General features: G+C 49.0%; 2 protein-coding genes across 3 annotated transcripts in view; both read right to left on the bottom strand.

The window, feature by feature from the left end:
- The window catches only part of LOC135913046 (longicornsin-like), a 65,740-nt gene extending 49,306 nt beyond the window's left edge, over positions 1-16,434 (bottom strand). Inside the window, exons 1-3 of one of the 2 annotated variants that reach the window (XM_065445689.1) lie at positions 16,176-16,434; positions 16,008-16,110; positions 1,656-1,697 (exon numbers count right to left, since the gene is read on the bottom strand). In XM_065445689.1, the coding sequence (XP_065301761.1) occupies positions 1,656-1,697; positions 16,008-16,050 (85 nt within the window). In that variant the 5' untranslated portion in view covers positions 16,051-16,110; positions 16,176-16,434. The remainder of the gene's footprint in view (positions 1-1,655; positions 1,698-16,007; positions 16,111-16,175) is intronic. The other variant, XM_065445699.2, reaches the window with a different exon arrangement.
- Positions 16,435-19,845: 3,411 nt separating this feature from the next.
- On the bottom strand, positions 19,846-20,502 carry LOC135911966 (uncharacterized). Its single transcript, XM_065444348.1, has one exon. It carries the CDS (start codon positions 20,500-20,502, stop codon positions 19,846-19,848), a length of 657 nt encoding a protein of 218 aa, XP_065300420.1.
- Positions 20,503-20,903: the final 401 nt, after the last annotated feature.

The following is a 20,903-nucleotide window of genomic DNA, read 5'->3' on the forward strand; positions in this document are numbered from 1 at the left end:
GCATGGCTACCGGAAGTACTTTTCGGTAGGTACATAGACCCTTGTTGTTCAACATCTTGCGTTCACACTTCTACGCATTTCGGGTACAGAAAAAAATGTAAACATGCGTACCTCTAGGCAAAAAAACTTCCATCCCTGCATTGCTGGGCCGCAATTTGTTAAGCACGTCTGGGGGCATTACGAAAAAGAGAGAAAATTGTATAGCTATTTTTTTGTATATACAACAAGCGAAGGCAATGTAGAGTTAATCACCTATGAATGTGAAGGTTCAAGTGGAGGTCGTCACTGCCATTTCTTGCTGGGCAGACCACCTCAGGCAACGTAACAAGACCACGGATTAGGTTTTCAGCTAAACCCCCTGAAGAGGCCCTTTCATCCCGAATTGGCGCACCGTGTTTCGGCGGATATATTGATCAGCTCACACGTATACTTATAAATTATCTTAGCAGGACTTGACGTAAACGCCTTTGCTTTCTTCAAATGCTTTCAAATGTTTTCATTCGTTTCTCAAAATGCTTGGAGGACGCGTGCTGTGCGGCGCTTTCCCGATGTAACTGTTCTCCAAGCTAGCCCGAATGCTTATTTCTTTTTTCGCCGGAATTAATACTTATTTGCTTGCTTGTTAAGTCAACGATCGCCTGCAGTTGTACTGTGACAGTCTCAAGCAAAGGGTTGCTAACGGAGGAAAAGAAGTTGCTTCTACCTGCAGGCAGATTTCAAATGCAAAGTGATGAGCCTCACGGTGTGTTAAAAGCTGTGGGGTTTGGGGTGCTCGCGATAGCTGTGCGACGCCGTTCCGTTGCGTTGTGGTTCCGGGACCTCCATATCCTTCGCATTCCTGCCTAGACGGGATGGCAGCGAGTGATAGAGCACTGTCACTCGGCTGTCATCCCTCCCACGGGAAAGTAAACGGGCTTTCCCCATTGCCCGACTTTCTGTCGGGATTCTGGCCTTGCTTGCGTGCGCTCTTGGTGTGCGCGTGTTAGGACGAGGCCTGGGGAGGCCGCATCCAGACGTCGGAAAGTGCGTACGTGTTCTTCTCTGCCGGCGGCGGCCCTTTTCTCCGCCGCCGGCCGATGGTTAGTTACATCGGCTCGTTGGGGTCCCGGCCTCGCCGGACGTGCCCACTTCTCCGACATGCAGCGATAAAGGGCTCCGTGCCTCGCGTTGATTTTATGCCTGACTTGTGTGCCTGTTTAGTCCCGTGCATTACAGCTGGAAACAGATAAGCGTTTTCTTATTGCCTTTCTTTGACAAAGCAGGTTTCAGAACTTGGATGCTCCTGAAGATATTGCTGCATGCGTTATGGTGGCACCCTACGCAAGACGTGCCAGCATTCTTATGTTTTCGGGGCATGTGACTCCCTTAACTTTTTTTGTGTGGCAGTAACACTCGTGGGCCGTTTGAGAGAAGTGTGCTTGTAGCGCCGTGCACTGCCGCTGCTGATGCGGGGAAGCAATGCTCAGTCTCTGCTGTGGAGAGGGAGGTTAATGGTTTCGGAACAACCGCCTGAGAAAATTATTCCAAGCAGGCGCGGCGGCACTCCATGTTTCTACTGTACATTTAGTAAGGAACGCATAAGCTACATAGAGCCATTGCTCGCTCCACGAAAAAGAAATAAAAAAACAAACAATAATTGCGCATCTCAGGCTTACGTGATCTGGAATGCGCCTTCTCCGCTTCAGCAGCTAGGGAACCTGCAATGCAAAAAAAAAAAACCATATTCAGTTTAGCAAGGCGGCCAGCTTTGAGAATAAACCACCCTAGTGGCCCAGTGGCTATGGCGTCGCTCTGGTGAGCACGAGGTCTTGGGCTCGACTTCCGGCAGTGGCTGCCGCATTCCGATGGTGGAGCAATGCAACGAAACTCGTGTACCGTGTTTTGATGAACGTTAAGGAATCATCTGGACGGACAAAATTAATCCGGGGTCCGACACTACGGCATCTCTCATTACCAACTGTGCAGTTTCGGGAGGTTAAATTCCATAATTTAGTTTATATCTCGGGAATACACAGGCATACAGTCAAAACAGTGTTCTCCACCGCATTCATTCTACTGCGCTCCCGTTTATCTATACTGAAGCAAAGCATCTGAGGTTCACCCCTCTAGCCTATCCTTGTAGACAATTATGCTGCTTCAGCGAGAACCGTGGCAACATTAAAATTCTCACACTAGGTCATGTTCAATATTGCTGACATTCAAGAATGTTTTTGTTGGATCATTCGGCACTGCCATGCACTGTCTTCATGCTGCTGTGCTGTTGGAAATTTGATTTAAAGAGAGAGAGAGAATAAACTTTTATTCTGAGCAAGTACAGTGTGTGCCCTAGGTGGGCGGCCTCCTTATTCCAGGTAACCGTGGACAATGGCCATCTTCAGCGCCCGTTTGATCAGGCTGTGCTGTTTCTTCAGGTCCGGGTTGGTTAGCTTGGCCTGCCACTGCTCCTCAGAATATGGATGTCTATTCTGCCATGTCTTCGTACACATCACCGTACCATATGTTGTAGTGTGTCAGGGACATCACAATACTTGCACATGTATGAGTGCTCAGATGGTGAAATTCCGTGCAATAAGATACCGTGGCCTATCTATAGGTATTGCTTTGCGATTTCCTAAGTGTTACTGCTTCTTCCCAAGTTAGGCTGGAGTGAGATGGCAGGTAAGTTTTCCTGTCTAGCCTGTACTGTTGCAATATATCGGTGTATTTTTCCGAACTTCATCCTTCCTCCTTATCTCGTCCTGTGAGAAAGGTCGGTGAACGTGATGTCGGGCAGAGGTGTCGACTGTATCATTCCCCAGCAAGACGATCTTCTTGAATTTCCATCTCCAGCCTTCCCCGTGCTTTCCTTGCATTTCCCAGCAGATACTCGTGGCCCGGAGTCCAAACGATGTATAGATCTGGTAGGTGCTTCTTTGCCGTGGTTGTGAGGATTTGTAGGGTTTGCCTGGAGATTCTCCTTTTCTGAAAATTTCGGCAAGCCGCTTGTGAATCAGTGAGTTTTATTCTTCCATCCCGGAAGGTTGAGATGACCAGGGCTATTGCTGTTTCTTCTGTCGTATCTATTTCTCTTGTTAAGATGCTAGCTGCCTTCTCTCTTTGTCCTTGCTGTCAACAAAGGGATAGCATGCGCTGGAGTTTCCAAATATTTCGCTGCATTGGTATAACGTGTGTCCAGATTTTGGCCGCAGGTTTTTCGGAGAGTCTCTATTCTGGCTTTTCTTCTCCCTTCATGGTGGGTTGGAATCTTTCTTGCAATGAGGGCTACAGAGATGTACTCTCGAATTGTCTCTGAGATAATCCTTTTGTCGTCGCGCGATTGCATACCTTCAGTATATCCTAACACTCTGTGAGTTCCTGCCTGTTTCAGCGAGCACGAGACGTTCAAGTTGGTTGACTTTGTGTGCCTCGACTAACTCCTCCCAGCTGCTGTGGATACCTAAGCAGAGTATTCGTTCTGTGGAAGCGCGTTCGGAGGCTCCTATGGCAATCTTGATAGCCTTCCTAACGAGGGTGTTAACTTTGGGATTTCCGCATTCTTGAGGTCTAAGTAAGGGGTGTCGTAGGTGATTCTGCCGATGATGAGGGCGGGCGGCGGGAGAGGCTGGGGTTACGCACAGTGCATCAAGTAGTCAAGAGGCGATGGACGCCGAAATGAGCCTCGCGAGCGGAGAGGAAGCGGCGACCGCAGAGACCGCGACCACGGAAACGACACAGATCCCGCGAGAAGGAGAGCTGACGGCCATTTTGGCCGCAATTTCCCAAATTAATGAAAGGCTAGGCAAAACGGACGCCCGACTCGAGGCTGTCGACAGTCAGTCTCACGCGCGATCGGTGAAGCACAAGCGCCTAGTGCCAAAAGTAGCCTCAACTTCGGTGAGGAACCGCTTCGCGTCGCTGAAAAAGGAGCGGTCCGAAAAAATCAAAGGCGCGATAGCGAAAAGGCGGAATCGACTCGAGACGTCCGGAAAGGATGATGCAGAAGCCAAGTAAGAAGCACAAGAAGAAAACCGGGGGGTATACCACACTGATTTACCAATGGTACTGCCGAGGGATTCGCAACAAAGAAGCGGAACTATTATTACACATGGACGGGCAAGAAAGCAAGCCCGATGTAATTGCTCTACAAGAAACAAACGGGAAACCAAGACTCCCGGGGTACGTCACTTACACGGACCCCACGGAGTACGGAACGGCGGTGCTCGTCCGCAGCAACGTGGCGGCAACTAAACATGTCACGGCGCAGGGTGGGTGCGAGCACACGCTGGTCGAAATTCATGCTAGAGAAATTGGCAGCTCGGGCAATTTATTTGTAATGAGCGCGTGCTGCCGGCCGTCACAACGGCAGTACGAATTAGACCGCATCGTGAGCCAGGCGAAAGGGTTAGCGGGGACCAGGCCGCTCCTGATCCTCGGCGACTTTAACGCCCCTCACACAACGTGGGGCTATAAGTTTCAGTCCAAGAGAGGAAAAGCATTGGCGAAAGCAATGGAGGATCACGAGATGGCCCTCCTGAACGAGCCGGACGTATCCACCAGAAGAGGCAACATTGCCGCTAGGGACACCACACCAGACCTGTCGTGGCTATCGGGCACGCTAGACGTCTCCTGGAGAAGCGAAGAAGTGGACCTGGGGTCGGACCACAGCGTGATCGGTATCATGATTCGAGGCTCCCGATATCGCGCTGTACTGGGGATGGCGCGGATTACGGATTGGGACAAGATGAGAAAGTTTACCCAAGAAGAAGAAGAGGCATCCGAGGAAGAAACGGGACAGGCTGAAAGACAATGAACCTACACCGATTGGGCGAGGGACCAGAAGAAGGCTCTAGATAAATTTACCCAAGAAATCGCAACGACGTCGCAGACACCGTACGTGGACGCCAGACTGACCCACATGTGGGCGGCCCGACACTCGTTGACGCGGCGGTGGAAACGTCAGAGACACAACAGAAAGCTGGCCAAGCGCATAGCAGTCTTGAACAAACAGATCGCCGAGTACGCGGCAAAACTATGTAAGGAAAATTGGCTGAAGACCTGCGACGGCCTACAGGGCAAGCTCTCGACGTGGAAGACGTGGTGTCTCTTGAGGCATCTGATCGACCCGCTGAGTAACAAAATTGCGACCAATCGCAACCTCACCGAAGTATTGAACACGTACAAGGCAGACGGCCGCAGGCTCCTGGAAGACCTGAAGGCCAAGTACTTAAAGACAGAGAAGGGCCAGTACCCGGTGCCCGAGAGGTACGAAGGACCCGACAACGAAGAACTGGACCAGCCGTTTACCATGACGGAGCTGTGGACAGCGATAGATGATAGTAACAAGAGAAGTGCACCCGGCAGGGACGCCATAACTTACAAATTACTCGGTAACATGAGTGGTACAGCGGCCCGCGGCCTCCTAGAGCACATTAACGAAGCCTGGGAGAGCTCGCAGTTGCCGAAGGAATGGAAGGACGCCGAGGTCCGCTTCATTCCAAAGCCCGGCAAAGCCCTCACGATACACAACATGCGGCCCATCTCCCTCACATCCTGCGTGGGGAAGGTGATGGAGCGCATGGTCCTTCGCCGGCTGCAGAAGCACCTCGAAGAAACGGATCAGATGCCAGAAACGATGTATGGCTTCAGGCGACATCTCAGCACCCAAGACGTGATGATCCAACTCCACGAACTGGTCGTCAAGCCGGCAACGAGGCACGCGCCGCGCGGGATACTCGCCCTCGACCTGAAGGGAGCGTTTGACAACGTGTCCCACGCGAGTGTGTTGCAGAATCTAAACAAAACCAGGTGTGGCAGAAAGACATTCGGCTACATAAAATATTTTCTGTCAAACCGAACGGCGACCATCAGGATAGGGGAGGAGAAGTCGGACCCTGTCGAGCTCAGCGATAGGGGCACCCCTCAGGGATCGCTCTTGTCGCCCCTGCTCTTCAATCTGGCCCTGCTGCCCCTGCCCGATCTACTCAAGCAAATCGAAGGCGTGGACCACGCGTTCTACGCCGACGATATTACGGTGTGGACGGCCCGAGCCGGATCCGATGCCTGGATGGAGGAAGTCTTGCAGCGGGCGGCAACGACCGTGCACGAGTACGCAAAATCGTGCGGACTGAGCTGCGCTCCCCAGAAATCAGAGCCGCTCACGATCCAACCGGGAAGAACCAAGAAGGAGCTGCCGCCGAACGTGATTATCACGATCGCCGGAACGACCATCAAGCCAACACAGCAGATTGGGATTCTCGGCCTACTACTTCAGAGCGACGGAAAGGCACAGGCCGCCATCACAAAGATCAAGACTACAACCGAACAGATACTTTGTATGATTCGGAGGGTATCAAACAGAAACCGAGGCCTTAAAGAGGACGATGCCATGCGCCTGGTACGCGCGTTCGTCGTGTCGCGGGTTACCTACTCCGCCCCGTATCTCCAGCTGACGAAGGCGAATAGGGACACCCTAAACACGATGCTTCGTAAGGCAACGAAACAAGCACTGTGCATGCCCATGCACAGTGCATGTCCATGCAAAAACTGCTAGGTATGGGCGCCCACAACACAGTGGAGGAGCTCATCGAAGCCCACCTCTCTAATCAGAGAATCCGGCTCAGTCACACGGAACACGGACGAGCCGTCCTACACAAGATAGGATGGCAGATAGAGCCAGTACCCATCAAGACGGCCCTTCCGGAAGACTGGAAAACGATAATTCAGACAAAACCCCTTCCCCGGAACATGACGCCGGGCAAGGATGACGACAGGCGCACCGCGCGAGCCAAAGCCCTAGCCCGTAAGCTGGAAGAGAACCCCAGGGTCCTCTACGCAGACGCCTCGCTCCGAAAACACAGTGAACGTGCAGCCATGGTGGTTACTTCAAAAGAGAGGCTGATCGTCAGCGCGTCGCTGAAGACAACAGACCCCACAGTTGCCGAAGAAGCGGCCGTGGCCCTCGCACTCGCACAGCCGAGCGTGGACACCGTAGTCACCGACTCAAAGACAGCCTACAGAAGCTTCCGCAGGGGGGTAATCTCCTCCGCGACCCGAGCCATTCTAGCCAAGCACAAGCCTCCGGGAAGAGCCATAGAGCTCATGTGGGTCCCGCCTCACTCGCAGGTAGCAGGCAACACCATCGCCGAGTACCATGCCCGAGAAATGTCAATCCGGGCCGAGCACGAGCCGGAAGAGCTACCGCACCCGGTTACCAGCTTTCGGGACATTACCCGGATGTACCGAGAGGAAAGGTGCAAACTGCCAGAACCGCACCCCAAACTCACCAGGCAACAACAGACGATCCTGCGTCGAGCGCAGGCGGGATCGCTTGCGCATCCCGTACTGATGAACCGCATGTACCCTGCGGAATACGATATGCTCTGTCCTTTTTGCAGAAGAGAAAAGGGCACCCTGCCGCACGTCTTGGCAGAGTGCACAGCACTCAAGACCCCCCTCCTCCCCTTCCCACCAACACCCCCAATCCCCAACCCCTTGAGCGATGGGAGACCTTGTTATCCAGCCCTGCCCTACCGATTCAGCTCGCACTGACGGACAGGGGCCAGGAGCTGCTGGAAACATATGGGTCCCGTAACTAGGGAACCACCCCGTCTGGTGCCTGCGTGCACCACCGATTTATTTCGGGCCCAGTGAATGTTGCTTCATCATCATCAAACCATGTCTTATGTTTGCTACCCGTCGTACCAGGTGCGCTACTTGCGTGAAGGTTTCTTGCAGTTTGGGTAGGGTGGCGGCGCCCGATCTGTCCTTGTGTATATGAAGACTGAGGATTCTGAGCGACCCTGCTTTAGGGATTTGCATTCCATTCACGCACAGTTCTGGTTCTGGGATTTCACTTTTTGGTGATCTTTCTCTGGTTCTCGCTTTTTGTATGAAGAGCTCCGATTTTTCTGACGTGCAGGCCAGCCCGCAAACCTTGAAGTAGGTTTCTGTACGATCCACCACTTTTTGAAGTGTATCCTGTTGACTTCCTGGGGATCCGCCTGTCGTCCAGATGCTAATATCGTCTGCATAGAGGGCATGTCTTATACCCTGTATTCCTTTCAATATATTCGGTAGTTTGAGCATGGCTATATTAAAAAGGAAAGGAGAGATGACAGAGCCTTGCGGTGTTCTTTTTTTCGCCATTTCAAAGTTGGCCGATTTCAGGCAGCCCAGGGCAACTGTCACTGTTCTGCTGGTGATGAAGTTTTGTGTGTAGCGGTATATTCTTTCGCCGCAGTGAATGTCCTGGAGATTCTTGAGCACTGCTCTTGAGAGTCATTGTCAAAGGCTCCTTTCGCGTCCATGGGCACAATTGCGCTCTTGCTGACCTTAGCTAGATGATCAGTGACGTCCTTCTTTAGTTGCACTAAGATGAGTTGATAAGTGGGGGAGAAACTTATACATGGTGTCGGGCATGTACCGGTTTCCTTGGATATATGGAGTTAGGCTATTAAGGACCATATGCTTGTACAGCTTGCTTGCGCATGATGTTAGGGGTATGGGTCGCATGTTTCCTGTGCCTAGTGGCTTGTTTGGCTTCGGGACCATGAAAACTTCCGCGTGCTTCCAGATTGCTGGAATTGTTCCATTTGCCCAGCTTTCGTTGATTGCCTTTAGGAGGCGTTCTGCAGCGTTCTTGCTTAGGTTGCGAAGTATTTTGTTGTTTATATAGTGTCTACTTGGTTATGTGTTTCAGATGAGCTTTCCCAGTGCCGCTTTCATTTCTGCCTGTGTCAACGGGCGATCGAGTTCTTCATTTACGTCGCCTGTACAATTTAGGTGCATTCCAGAAGCTGATGTGCCTTGTGTGCCTCCTGTCAGCTTCTTCCTTACTTCTTCCAAGATTTCGTCTTATGAGCCTCCGTAATTATGGAGGAGCTTCGTCAGGCTCTTTCCTCACTTGATTTTTGATTCCGTAGTGCTTAAGAGCGACTTGAGGATGTTCCATGTCTTGCGGTTGCTTAGACTTCATTGAAGTCTGTCACATATCTGGTTACAGTTCTAACGCGATAGCGTTAAGGAGCTCGTGTCGCAGAAAAGCCGGTGTCGTCGGCGTCGGTGTCCGCTGCGTTGACCGTGAGCGACAAATCACGGCAGGCACTTCATAAATAAAAAGCAACTTCCAAGGTGGGCTGGGCGGGAATCGAACCAGGGTCTCCGGAGTGTGAGACAGAGACGCTACCACTCAGCCACGAGTTCGATGCTTCCAAGCGGTACAAACGCGCCTCTAGTGAATGCGGTGTTGCCTTCGAAACGAGCCGTGGAAAGTTATACTGCGGTGTATATCGGTAATTATGAACATGTAACGTACAGAAGTCGCAATTACACGAGTTGCGAAGTGCGTTTCCGCTGCATTGCTTCTGCGCTTTCCGCACACGCAGAGCCATCTTGCGGCAAACACAGAAGACCCCCTCCTCTCAATGTACGGCGCTGCCCCTACAGGAGGCGCGCCGCGCGCGCATTGGGACCACTGCCAGGCGCGCTGCGGTCCCGACTCCCTCGCCCCTGACGACGATTCGCCGTGCTCCCGGTTGCAGAATCAAGCGCCGTTCCTTTCTTTGGATTACTATCTATCTATCTCTCTGCCCGTGCCGATCACGACGTTTGGCTGGCGTAGATCGTTTCCCCTTCGAGACACCGAGTTCCTTGGTTCGTTCCGTTCGCTCAGGCGCACGTTTCGTTGCCGCGCCGAACGCTGCGTTGCTCGACGCTCACAGCGCGATAGGTGGGCGCTAAGTCCGATGCGGGGCGCCTCGTAAGTGATCGCTGTGCCGTAGCGCATTGTCTTATACCCCTTGGCGGGTCGACGGGAACGCTGTCGCGTTCCACTCTTGAAGGCGAAGCTTAAGCGTCCTCCAATTTTTGCCTTTCTATTTGGTAGGTGTATTATTCGGCATGCTTGGTCGGCTGCGCAACGCGTTTTTTTTTTTCAAGACGCTGTTCCGTTTCTCTTTTTTTCATCTATGGGTAAGGCTTCTACTAGCTTCCCATAGGTGGAGTAGGTCGGGGTCCACTGCAGGAATTTTCGTGGTTAATTGAATTTCCTTAGTGCACTTCTCTACCTTTTCTATGATGAATTCGGTTCATTCTTAGAGGCCTTCGGCAGTTGTTGCTGCGCCTTCTTTTCGGAAAGCGGTCCAGTCCCTGATTTTTGCCTTGCCAATTTTTAGGCGTGCCATTCTGTAAACGACTTCCGTCAGTACCATGGGGTGGTCGCTTCCCAGTGTTTCTTCGAGTCTCGTTCGCTGCACCTTGGGTATCCCCGCTTTGAAGGTTAGATCCGGGTAGGTGCCTCTTGATACACTGTTTTCAATTCTTGTACGGGTTTGCGGGCCATTCCATAATGTTAGCTGATGATGCTGTGCAGTGTCGTGGACATTCGTTCCCTTCTTGTCCGTCTTGTGATAGCCCCAAGCCGTGTCATCATCATCTTCATCAGCCTGGTTACGCCCACTGCAGGGCAAAAGCCTCTCCCATATTTCTCCAACAACCCCGGTCATGTACTAATTGTGGCCATGCCGTCCCTGCGAATTTCTTAATCTCATCCGCCCACCTAACTTTCTGCCGTCCCCTGCTACGCTTCCCTTCCCTTGGAATCCAGTCCGTAACCCTTAATGACCATCGGTTATCTTCCCTCCTCATTACATGTCCTGCCGATTTCTTTTTCTTGATTTCAACTAAGATGTCATTAACTCGCGTTTGTTCCCTCGCCCAATCTGCTCTTTTCTTATCCCTTAACGTTACACCTATCATTCTTCTTTCCATAGCTCGTTGCGTCGTCCTCAATTTGAGTAGAACCCTTTTCGTAAGCCCCCAGGTTTCTGCCCCGTAGGTGAGTACTAGTAAGACACAGCTATTATACACTTTTCTCTTGAGGGATAATGGCAACCTGCTGTTCATGATCTGAGAATGCCTGCCAAACGCACCTCAGCCCATTCTTATTCTTCTGATTATTTCTGTCTCATGATCCGGATCCGCAGTCACTACCTGCCCTAAGTAGATGTATTCCCTTACGACTTCCAGTGCCTCGCTGCCTATTGTAAACTGCTGTTCTCTTCCGAGACTGTTAAACAATACTTTAGTTTTCTGCAGATTAATTTTTAGACCCACTCTTCTGCTTTGCCTCTCCAGGTCAGTGGGCATGCATTGCAGTTGGTCCCCTGAGGTCCCCAAGCCATGTGGTACGCTTTAAAGTTGCCCAAAACCATGAGCTTGTGCCCTCTCGCATACTTCACTTTTCTCGGGAAGGCAGCAAAGCTGGCGAGAAATTCCCTTTGGGGGCTGCATACGTTGAATATGAAAAGACTATGAAACCATGGAAGACGAAGATGGATAGCACACCCAAGGATAACATAGAACAAAAGCAAACAAGTATCAAGATATAGCGACGAAATTGTAGATCCATCCGAACCAAACGACAGAACCTGTTACGACTGGCTACACAAGAGAATCCGGACGTCATAGTCTCGCAAGAAACCCACACACACAAAATTAAAATCAGGGGACACGAAACTAACATAGCGGAAGGCAGGATCCGCACGGCAATCCTAACACAAAGACTACTAGTCGCACAACAGCATCAAATTAACAATCATATAGAACACACCTTTGTTGAGATACTTCCCGCCAAGAAAACGAAGCAGAGCCTGTTCGATTTAAAGAAAGAAAAAGACCGCCCTTCCTCTACTGTGAAGAAGGGTGCAATTAAATATCGGGATCCGCGGCTCTTCGTTTTTCGTAACGTCTCGGCTCCACGCTCTCTCACGGCGAGGTTGGCACGTCGACGACGAGCCCTTTTTCGAGCAAGTTCCCGGTGGCGTTCATAAAACGCCGCCTGTTCTTCGGCCGAACGCGCGAAGCGCGTGCCGCTCCCGCTACCATTGCTTTAACGCAGCCTGCTCTTCGGCAGAACGAACCACATGCAGCCTCCCCATCTGACTGGCGGGCTTGAACTGATGAGAAACGGTGGGCGCGAGGTGAGTGAATACGTGATCACAACCTTTCCCTCCTCCTGTGGAGGGAGAGGACGCCTGTGACTGGCTAGCCTTGCGCGGCGTCTACTTCTTCATGCATATAAAACCCCGCTTTAAACGGCGCGAATGATCGACGAACAGTGGCTGAGTCGGTTAGCGTCGTGGTCTTGCAACCAGGCGGTCGGTGGTTCGAATCCGCAGCCCGAGAACGCCGACACCAGTGAGGCTATAGAAGCTTCGCTTGAATATGAGCGCGTAGTCGTCTCCTCGAAACAGCTGAACTAAATATAAGCACCTGTCGTACTCTACTGCCAGAAGAATGGCGCACGTGAACGCTACGAACCAACATAGAACGTAGGTGATGCGCCTCACCTCGCGTTTATTGACAAAGAATCTTATTCTAACAACATCATAAGAATATTTCCTCCATGAACTCGTTCGGCTATGCTTGCGCTATCCCATAGCACGTTTGTTCCATTCCGCATTTGCAAACTACTTGCGCCGGTAATTCGATGTCTCTAATGCAATAGCATCATATGGCTCCTCTAATACTTTTCATGCACCTGCGTGCTCGCCTGACTATATGGAAACTGATATATAAATGCTCGGAACTTTATTTTAGCGTTAAACTTAAGTTTCCTTAAAAGTTTGCGTTATAACCCTTTGTTATGGGTGTATTCAGCTATGCGTGCAACATGGTTTAGGTATTTTCTATTTTTGATAATATTCATTCTTAAGACTTTACCTACTGAAATGCGCAACCACTGCCTGGTGGAGGGCAAGGAATAGTGAGGCATCTTTGAGCGCACCACTGAAGAATACGTGGTACTTTTGAACAATTTCGCATTGGGCAAGTTTATTTACAGCAAATATAAGATCATAACGGACAGCCATATAATTTCCCGCATATTGTCTGGGTAAATTATCAGAAAGGTCAAAATGAGCTAGTGACCTCTCGTGTTCTGGATACGTCTTTCTCTCTTGGCTTTACAACAATTGTGACTGCACCCACATGAACCCACGCATTGGGAGGATCACTACTAAATTTGGTCTTTTTGAGCAGGTTCGTCGCACCATCTGAATATTGGTGTGATGTCTTAGAAGCGATTTCAGACCAGAAAATGGTGATCTTGCGTGTGCCGACCACATATAATCGAGCAAAAAAGATTAAAATTCTGTTAGTCCTTGGCTTAGTTAAAGCAGAGAATATTGCAGCGTTGAATCATTTACATCAAAGTTATGATGATTTCACAAATTATATTTCTTGAAGTATTACACCAGATTTGTTTAAAAGTATGGTACAGAAATTCATTGAACTATTTGTTTCAAAGCACCCCAAGAAGGTAACAGTAAAAACGCATAGATTACACCAAAAATAATTCACAAAAGAGCATCTTGTGAAACCGAAAAGGGCTAAAAAGACAAACAGCAAGCCATTGTGTTAAGTTTTACTGGAGCTCAAAATCCAAATTATTCACGCGAAACACTGCTATGTAAATCAAACACTAACCAATTTCATTGAAACGTCTTTGGAAAATTTTATAGGTACATTTGAGGGTTCAAACCTGGAATTCTTTTCCGGAATTTCGAGATCATTGCATTTTAATGCAATGATCGCGAATAGCTCAGAAACAGCTTGCCTTTTCAATAATTATTTGATCAGTTTTCACTTGGGACAATGGCTCTACACCATCAACACGGCTTTCTGGCTAGCAATGCCTATCTGAGATAACTATAAGACAAGACGGCATTCTTAGTCTGTAAACTAGATGAGACAAAATATCCAGGCCCCAGCTGATAAAATTTCTAATGCTTTTTTTAAAGTGATACGCTGAGCGGTGCAAATTTTTCCTTGTGGATATCTTTACCAAATCTCTTAAATCCGATGACGTTCCGAAAGACTGGAGGCGGGCTAAGATAATACCAATTCACCAACAAGGTTCAGAAAATTACGTCGCTGGCCAATATCGTTGACAAGTGCACGCTGCGAAACGCTGGAGCACATTTTAACTACCCACCTAATGAAATTTGAAAGAAAACGGCATTTTGGGTAAAAATCAGCACGGATTTCGACGAGTTTACTCGACACTAGCGATTCTTACTGGGGATGCACAGGAAATCAGTGAATGTATTGATGGAAAGGGTCAGATATATATTTTTATTGATTTCCGGAAAGCATTCTTTAGAATATCCCACAGAAAGTTTCTTATAAAGTTATCTCGTTTTCTACGTAATATTCAGCTATGAAACTGGATAGAGGCACATTTATCAGGAAGGGAACAATTCTATTCCATAAATTCTCTTTGCAGTGAAAAGAAATCACTTCGATCGGTTGTACCGTGAGATCCTTTTTAAGCTTTTCATTTTTTTCATTTATATTAGCTATATGGGAGCAGGTTCTTCACCACAAGTATCAATGCAACATTGCGCAGTTGGCACCACTATGTATGCTCAAATATGCTTCCCTAATAGACAGTTTTAGTTTAGCGTACGCAACTATAGCGTACGCTATACGCTATAATATAGCGTACGCTAAGCAGCGCACGTTTTCTACAAGTTTAGTTGGCCGACGATATCTTCGGATCTCTGAGGCCATATTCCGTCGTTGCGGCTATTTCGCGCCTGTAGCGATAGGTGGCGCTGACATCTCGAACGTTTCTTTCGTTAGGCTTTATCTCGTTCGAAACGATAAGCGATCTCGAAAATACCACGAAGTTATCCATAATACTCTGTCATCGAAGCGGCCTGAGACTAAGCGAAAGCCGTTTACACAGTCATTTGCTACGAACGAAGTGCATTTTACAAAAGCAACGCCAAATTCAATTCGAAGCGGGCAGCCGGGATCGCCGCCATGTTTCCCGCAAACTCCGCAAACCCCGCAAAAACGCTAACGCTAACTCGTTTGCGTTGCGTACGCCCGCTATACCCGCTATTTCGTTTAGCGTTCAGCGCATGCGCAGTGACGACCCGCTATTTTTTAGCGTAGGCAATGGAATAGCGTACGCTATACTAAAACTGTCTAATGACTAACAGGAGCTTCGCCACGATTTAAATAAAGTTGGTCTCGGCTGTGACGAGTGGTCAATGGAAATGAACGCATCAAAAACAATTTTATGCGTATGACGCGTAAAAAGCGATAATTATTGTTTCCCTGCAGCATCAGCGGCGCAGAATCCACTGAAGTTAAAGAACTTATATAACTAGGAACTAGGACTTCATCTTACAGATAACTTAAACAGGTCAGTACACGTCGACATTTGCAATAAGACCAAGCGTAAACTTTGGTCATTGTTAGAAAAACTTCTTCGATGTGACGACTTGCAACCACAACCACCTTAGCAGGGTTTCAAGACGCTTTCGGAGCAATATCGAGGCCGTAATTTATTACAGTGGTGGTTCTATGAAATGAATCTGAGTAACCAGAATTTGACGAACACTGTGCAAAATTGCTTCTAAATATCTCTTTTCTTTTTTTTACCGAAGGATGTAGCAGTTTTACTTTCACAAAAAATGTCTGTCTCACCTAATTGCGGTGCCGGTACAGTACCTCATTAGAAACTTATTGTACGGTAGGGCAAAACATGGTACAAAGGCCAATAATAGACAAATAAAAGCAGTTGGTATGACTGAAGTAGTCATCAGGCGTTTCAAATGGCATCCATCGATCCAGGGATAATTTCCCAAGTTAAGTAATTGGTGGTCATCTCAGCGTTGCTGACACCAGTTGCAATTGCTACGTTCGTTTCGTCTGTGGTAGGGACCAATTTGTTTTTGTGCGCTTAGCACTGTAGAGTTATTTACAATTGCTTGTATGTTTGCTTTTTGTAGTTAGCATTTTGTGTAAATTAAGACTCACCAAGTTCGCACGAGCAGCTTTTCTCCATAATGCTCTATACATGACCTATGTATGTAGCCGTTTAATGCGAATAAACTCACACTTACGCCATCTGATTCTCCTTAGACCCACAAGATATCATAGTACAAGTGGTGGGCACAAAATTTGCTGCGTCAGCCATTTATTGTTAACTTTACGTTTACTGCGATTCAACCCACCTGCTATAAACAGGACCAAGCAGAGAAGCACTCGGGGATCCATGTTGAGTAACGTGGCACGTTCAGAGGCGGCAGGCAGCTTGGTCAGGAAGCCTATATAACCCTGGACACAGTGAGGCCCATCAGTCGTTCTCCTCTCCCTCGCTCCTCCTCTCCGCCCTCCCTTACCTCTGGCAAGTGGCGATCGGTCGGCGCGCGCGCCCAGGGTCGAGTGGCACGCGCCTCAAGTCCGCCCCGCGGCTCAAGGGAGGATCTTCTTCGCGGAATTTCGGGGCTCAAATTTTAAGCGGCGCGCTGAGGTGCCGCCGCCCGGTGTTACGAGGCGCCCACGCTTCGTGTTTGCTCATTAAGCTAGAACGTGGCAGGCGCACGCTCGAGCACCGACGGCCCTGAGCCACCGTTTACGCCCCCTCTAAGTTGCGCGGCTTCCCCGTTTCTCTATTTTCTCGTTACCACTTGCAGCTAAGTGGAGTGTCAACAGTTCCAGGAGAACGGCGTTTTCTGGTTTCTCCTCGGCGCCGCTACTTTCCTGCGCTATTGCGCACCCTCGGAAAATAAAAAGGCCGCTGATGGGCGCTCTCACTTGATGGGAACCGCGGGCGAATTGGCCGTAGGTGTCACGGAGAAGTGGCGCGCTTAGAGCGGAGATGACGACAGAATGAGAGACCCCGGACTGAGACTTTTGAATTTGAACCATATTTTGAACCCATATTCAAAGGAAACTCGCTTGCACGAGGGATGCTCGTCGTGGCGCGAGCGCTTTTTCCGGTCAATTCGCGCCTATAGGGACTCTGCGGGTGGGTGTTTCTTATCGTTAGTTCTAGACGAAGGGAGATTAGGATCACTGACTAATAAATCTGGATAACGAATAAAAAAATAACTGAGAAAGAATTCGAAACGCGTGGTATTTCGCACACAAACATGCGCAGTGATGGCTAGCCCGGACAGCCTGGGCAAATCAAGACAATGCCTCACGTGAGGAAATAAGCTTAGCCATAATGACTCTGCTGTTTCCAATTAAGTACGTTTTGCGACGCTAAGGGATAATGTGCGCTGGCGGCCCTTCCCCACTTATAGATGGTTAGCAGTTACACTGCATGTGTCCTAAATCATGGTCACTAAATGACATTTACCACAAACGTACCTTAAGCTTGAACTTCCTTGAACATTATGAGTACGGAGTGATAAATATTCGTGTCGTACATGGCGTACCTTATGTTATACACTGCTCTCCAAAAGCTGTGGTTCCTGAATAGTCATAATATACCGGTGCGAGAATTTAACAACGCATAGCGCCGATTTATTGGCTGCTTTTGCAGGCAGTCTAGTTGGATCAGACACAGAGACTGCGATTACGTGCTTATGGGACCACTGCTTCCGCATTCTTGTAAATGCATCACGAGATTTCTTCTCAAGGAGTGCTTGCAACTACGTTCTCTCTTTTTTTCCCCTTTTATAACTACATCAACTTTCGCAAGGACTACGTGTACATGCTTAAAATTTCGAATAGCATAAACTATAAGGGGTAAATTGATTGAGGTACGCGCGAGAGCACAAGCAATTTATTTATTGTGTCGATAAACCGCCTGTAACCTAAATATAATGGCATAACCAGGAAAGTTGGATAACACATATAAAAGAGAGTAAGAGAATGTCGTCCGATACAGTTACAGGGCAAAAGAAAGCCTGATATATCTTCCAAATTATATTAACCAGAAAGCAAGATATTGCTGAAATACAGTTACAAACGACCCAAATCTGTCCATTTCGTTCCATGTAATATTGCTAAGAGATCTCGAATTGTTCGCTATATATATGCATTGCTCTATGCGAATTACGAGGTCAGTCTTGCACAACCTGCTTACATTGGTACCAGTGACTTTCGTGAACTACAAAAAAGATCAATTGAACAATTTGAATGCACTAATAATGCCAATGAAAGTATTATGGGAAACCAAGTGATCGCTTTTTATTCTTCTTGATTTCAAACCCAGAATTCTGAGCCAGTGTAACGATGGGAAGTGCGATATAAGGTTTTCTGCCGAAATACCGATCCTGGTGCATTCGAACAAAACGTCGTTGAAGAATGTCTTCTTTTCTCGGTTGTTTGCTCCGATTTAAACAACCGAGAAATGCAATATATTATTATTATTTCATATTATTATTATTATTATTATTATTATTATTATTATTATTATTATTATTATTATTATTATTATTATTATTATTATTGTTGTTGTTGTTGTTGTTGTTGTTGTTGCTGTTCAACATAAGAGCATGCACTCCCATTGGTTTCATGCTTCGACACAGTAGAGTCTCATTAGGCAATAATATTAATGAAGCCCGCGTGATTCGTGTCGTAAAACCGTAGGCATACAGTACATACATCATACTGCAGATTTTACAATCGTATTAAGGGTAGAGGGGGGCTAAAATCGCGATTTTCGCCAGAAAAGGGCATTTTCTAATTTTGTTTATTTTAGAATCCTACACGTATAAGGAACCTCCTTACAAAGTTTGGTTACAATCTGCGCTGTAGGAAAAGAAGAAAATCAGCTCTCGTGACGATGGCGTGTGCTGGCTGTAGAGAGCGCGCATAAACGTTGTGTTCGAGACACGAACGGAGAGCGGGCAAGGCACGAAGCACGGTGTGAATGCCCGCTTTAAAAAGTTTGTTGTTGGCGCGCTTAAGTCATGGGAGACCTTCCTTCAAAAGCACAGCTGGCCCAAGTGTAACGAGAGAGAGAGAAAGAAACGTTTATTATACGAAACAGTGCCCCGAGTGAGGCCGGGTATCACCGTAAGGTGGGAAGGCTCCTTAGTCCAGGAACCCTCTGGCTTCGACTGCCTTCTTGGCACTGGCAACGAGTTGTTATTTTGTCTTCCAGGTCCTCGAGGCCTGGCCTCCCACATTTCGAATAGGTGGTTTGCTTCTTGTGCTCCTTTTGCGTCCGTTTCTGGTTGCATTTCGCCGCCTTCCTGCCACGGGCATTCCAGGAGCAAGTCTGCCGGAGTGTCGGGTACGTTGCAGAGTGGGCAGAGGTAGCCGTGGAGCGTCGGATAAACGCGATGCATCATCCTTCGGTGAGTGTACGTATTACTCTGCAGGCGTCTAAGGATCAGGCTTTCTTCTCTGCCGAGTTTAGGGTGCGGTGAAGGGTACACTCGACGCTCGAGTCTATAATTTTGCAATATGGCCGAATTGTTGGTGGGTACGGACTCCGCCTCTTCTGTCGCGGGTCAGAGAGCGCGTGGGGAGAGGGGAGCCTGGCTGACGTTCTCGCGGGCAGCGGCGTGGGCCGCTTCGTTACCCTCTAATCCCTCGTGTCCGGGTACCCACGTTACGCAGGTGTACGGGAGTGGAGTGCTTCATCATTTTTGTATCTTGAATGCATCGGCCGAGATGAGGTCCCTCAAGAAGGTTCTACAGGCGGCCTGAGAGTCGGTGAATATAACCGCTGCGTCTGTGCATGTGGTGGTGGCGAGAGCGATTGGCGCTTCTTCAGCCGTTTCCGAGTTGCGTGCCTTGATGGTTGCGGATGCTAGCTCGCAGCCTCGGGAGTCTGCGACGCAGAGCGTACGTGTTTCGATGCGGATACTTGGCCGCGTCGGAGTAGCGGGCATTGGGGTCATGCTTGAAATGTCGTTTGATGGCGTTGGCGCTAGCCTGTCTTCTACTCTTGTGGTACATGGGATGCATGTTGCGCGGGACACGTGCAATGCAAATGCACTCTCGAACGTCCGGTGGGATTCGCTCTTTCTTGTCCGTGTCTACGACATACATCTCGCTGTAGTTCAGGTGTCGGAGTACTGATCTCCCTGTGGGCGTGAGATCGAGTCATTCCAGCTGGCTGTTCTTGTGCACTTCGGCGAACTCTTGCCACGTGTTGTGGACGCCCATCTTAAGGAGACGTGAAGTAGAGGCCATGGCGGGGAGTCCCAGGGTGACTTTGATTGCCTTTCTTATCATGATGGTGAGCTTTTCTATTTCAGCGTTGTTCAAAGCCAGGTACTGCGTACCGTATGTGATGCGGCTGGTGAGCAGTGCTTGTATTATTCTTAGCGTGTCTTGCTCCTTGAGCCCGCTTCTTTGGCTTGAGATTCTTTTGACTAGTTGTGTGAGTTGCGAAAGGGCGCGTTCTAGTCTTGGTAGGCTGGCAGCTCCCGATTCGTCTTTGTGGATGTGGAGTCCAAGTATTCGCATGACGTCGACTTTCGGAATTGTTGTCCCATTGAGGGTGACGCTGTGGTCGGGCTCTTCGTAGTTGGGTGGCCGGCCTCTCGTTCTTGCTTTTAGGACGAGGTGCTTAGACTTTTCTGGGGCGTAGCGGAGGCCGCAGTTTCGGAGATAGCTTTCGATGGTGTCTACGGGTTCTTGTAAGCTACTTTCTTGCCTTCCAACGTTCGTAGCTCTGGTCCAGAGCGTGATGTCATCAGCATACATCGCGTGACGCAGATCGGGTACGGTCTCGAGGAGTTGGGGTAGCTTGATCATAGCTACGTTAAGGAGTAGCGGTGAAACGACCGATGCTTGCGGGGTGCCTCTGTTTGTAAGTAGGAAGCTTTCACTGCGGATGTTGCAGTTTCCGACGGTTGCCGTACGGTCCATCAGAAAGTTTCTGACGTATGCGTAGGTCCTAGTGCCGCAGCCGATGCATTTGATATTGTTGAGGATCGCGTCGTGGCTAACGTTATCAAAGGCTCTCTTGACGTCTACCGCCACTATGGAGTAATTGCTTCGATTGTTTAGGTGATCTAGAACACCTTCTTTTAGTTGTAAGAGTACGTCCTGCGTTGAGAGGTGCTGTCTGAAGCCGAAAATGGCGTCTGGTAGGTGGCCGTTGCCTTCCAGGTACTGGGTAACGCGGTCAGGCACCATATGTTCGAAAAGCTTTC

Source organism: Dermacentor albipictus, chromosome 1, assembly GCF_038994185.2.
Source record: "Dermacentor albipictus isolate Rhodes 1998 colony chromosome 1, USDA_Dalb.pri_finalv2, whole genome shotgun sequence".
Classification (NCBI taxonomy): Eukaryota; Metazoa; Arthropoda; class Arachnida; order Ixodida; family Ixodidae; genus Dermacentor; species Dermacentor albipictus.

Excerpts from the sequence above, each read along its gene's own strand:
- LOC135911966 (XM_065444348.1), bottom strand. The coding sequence starts at position 20,502 with ATGATCAAGCTACCCCAACTCCTCGAGACCGTACCCGATCTGCGTCAC.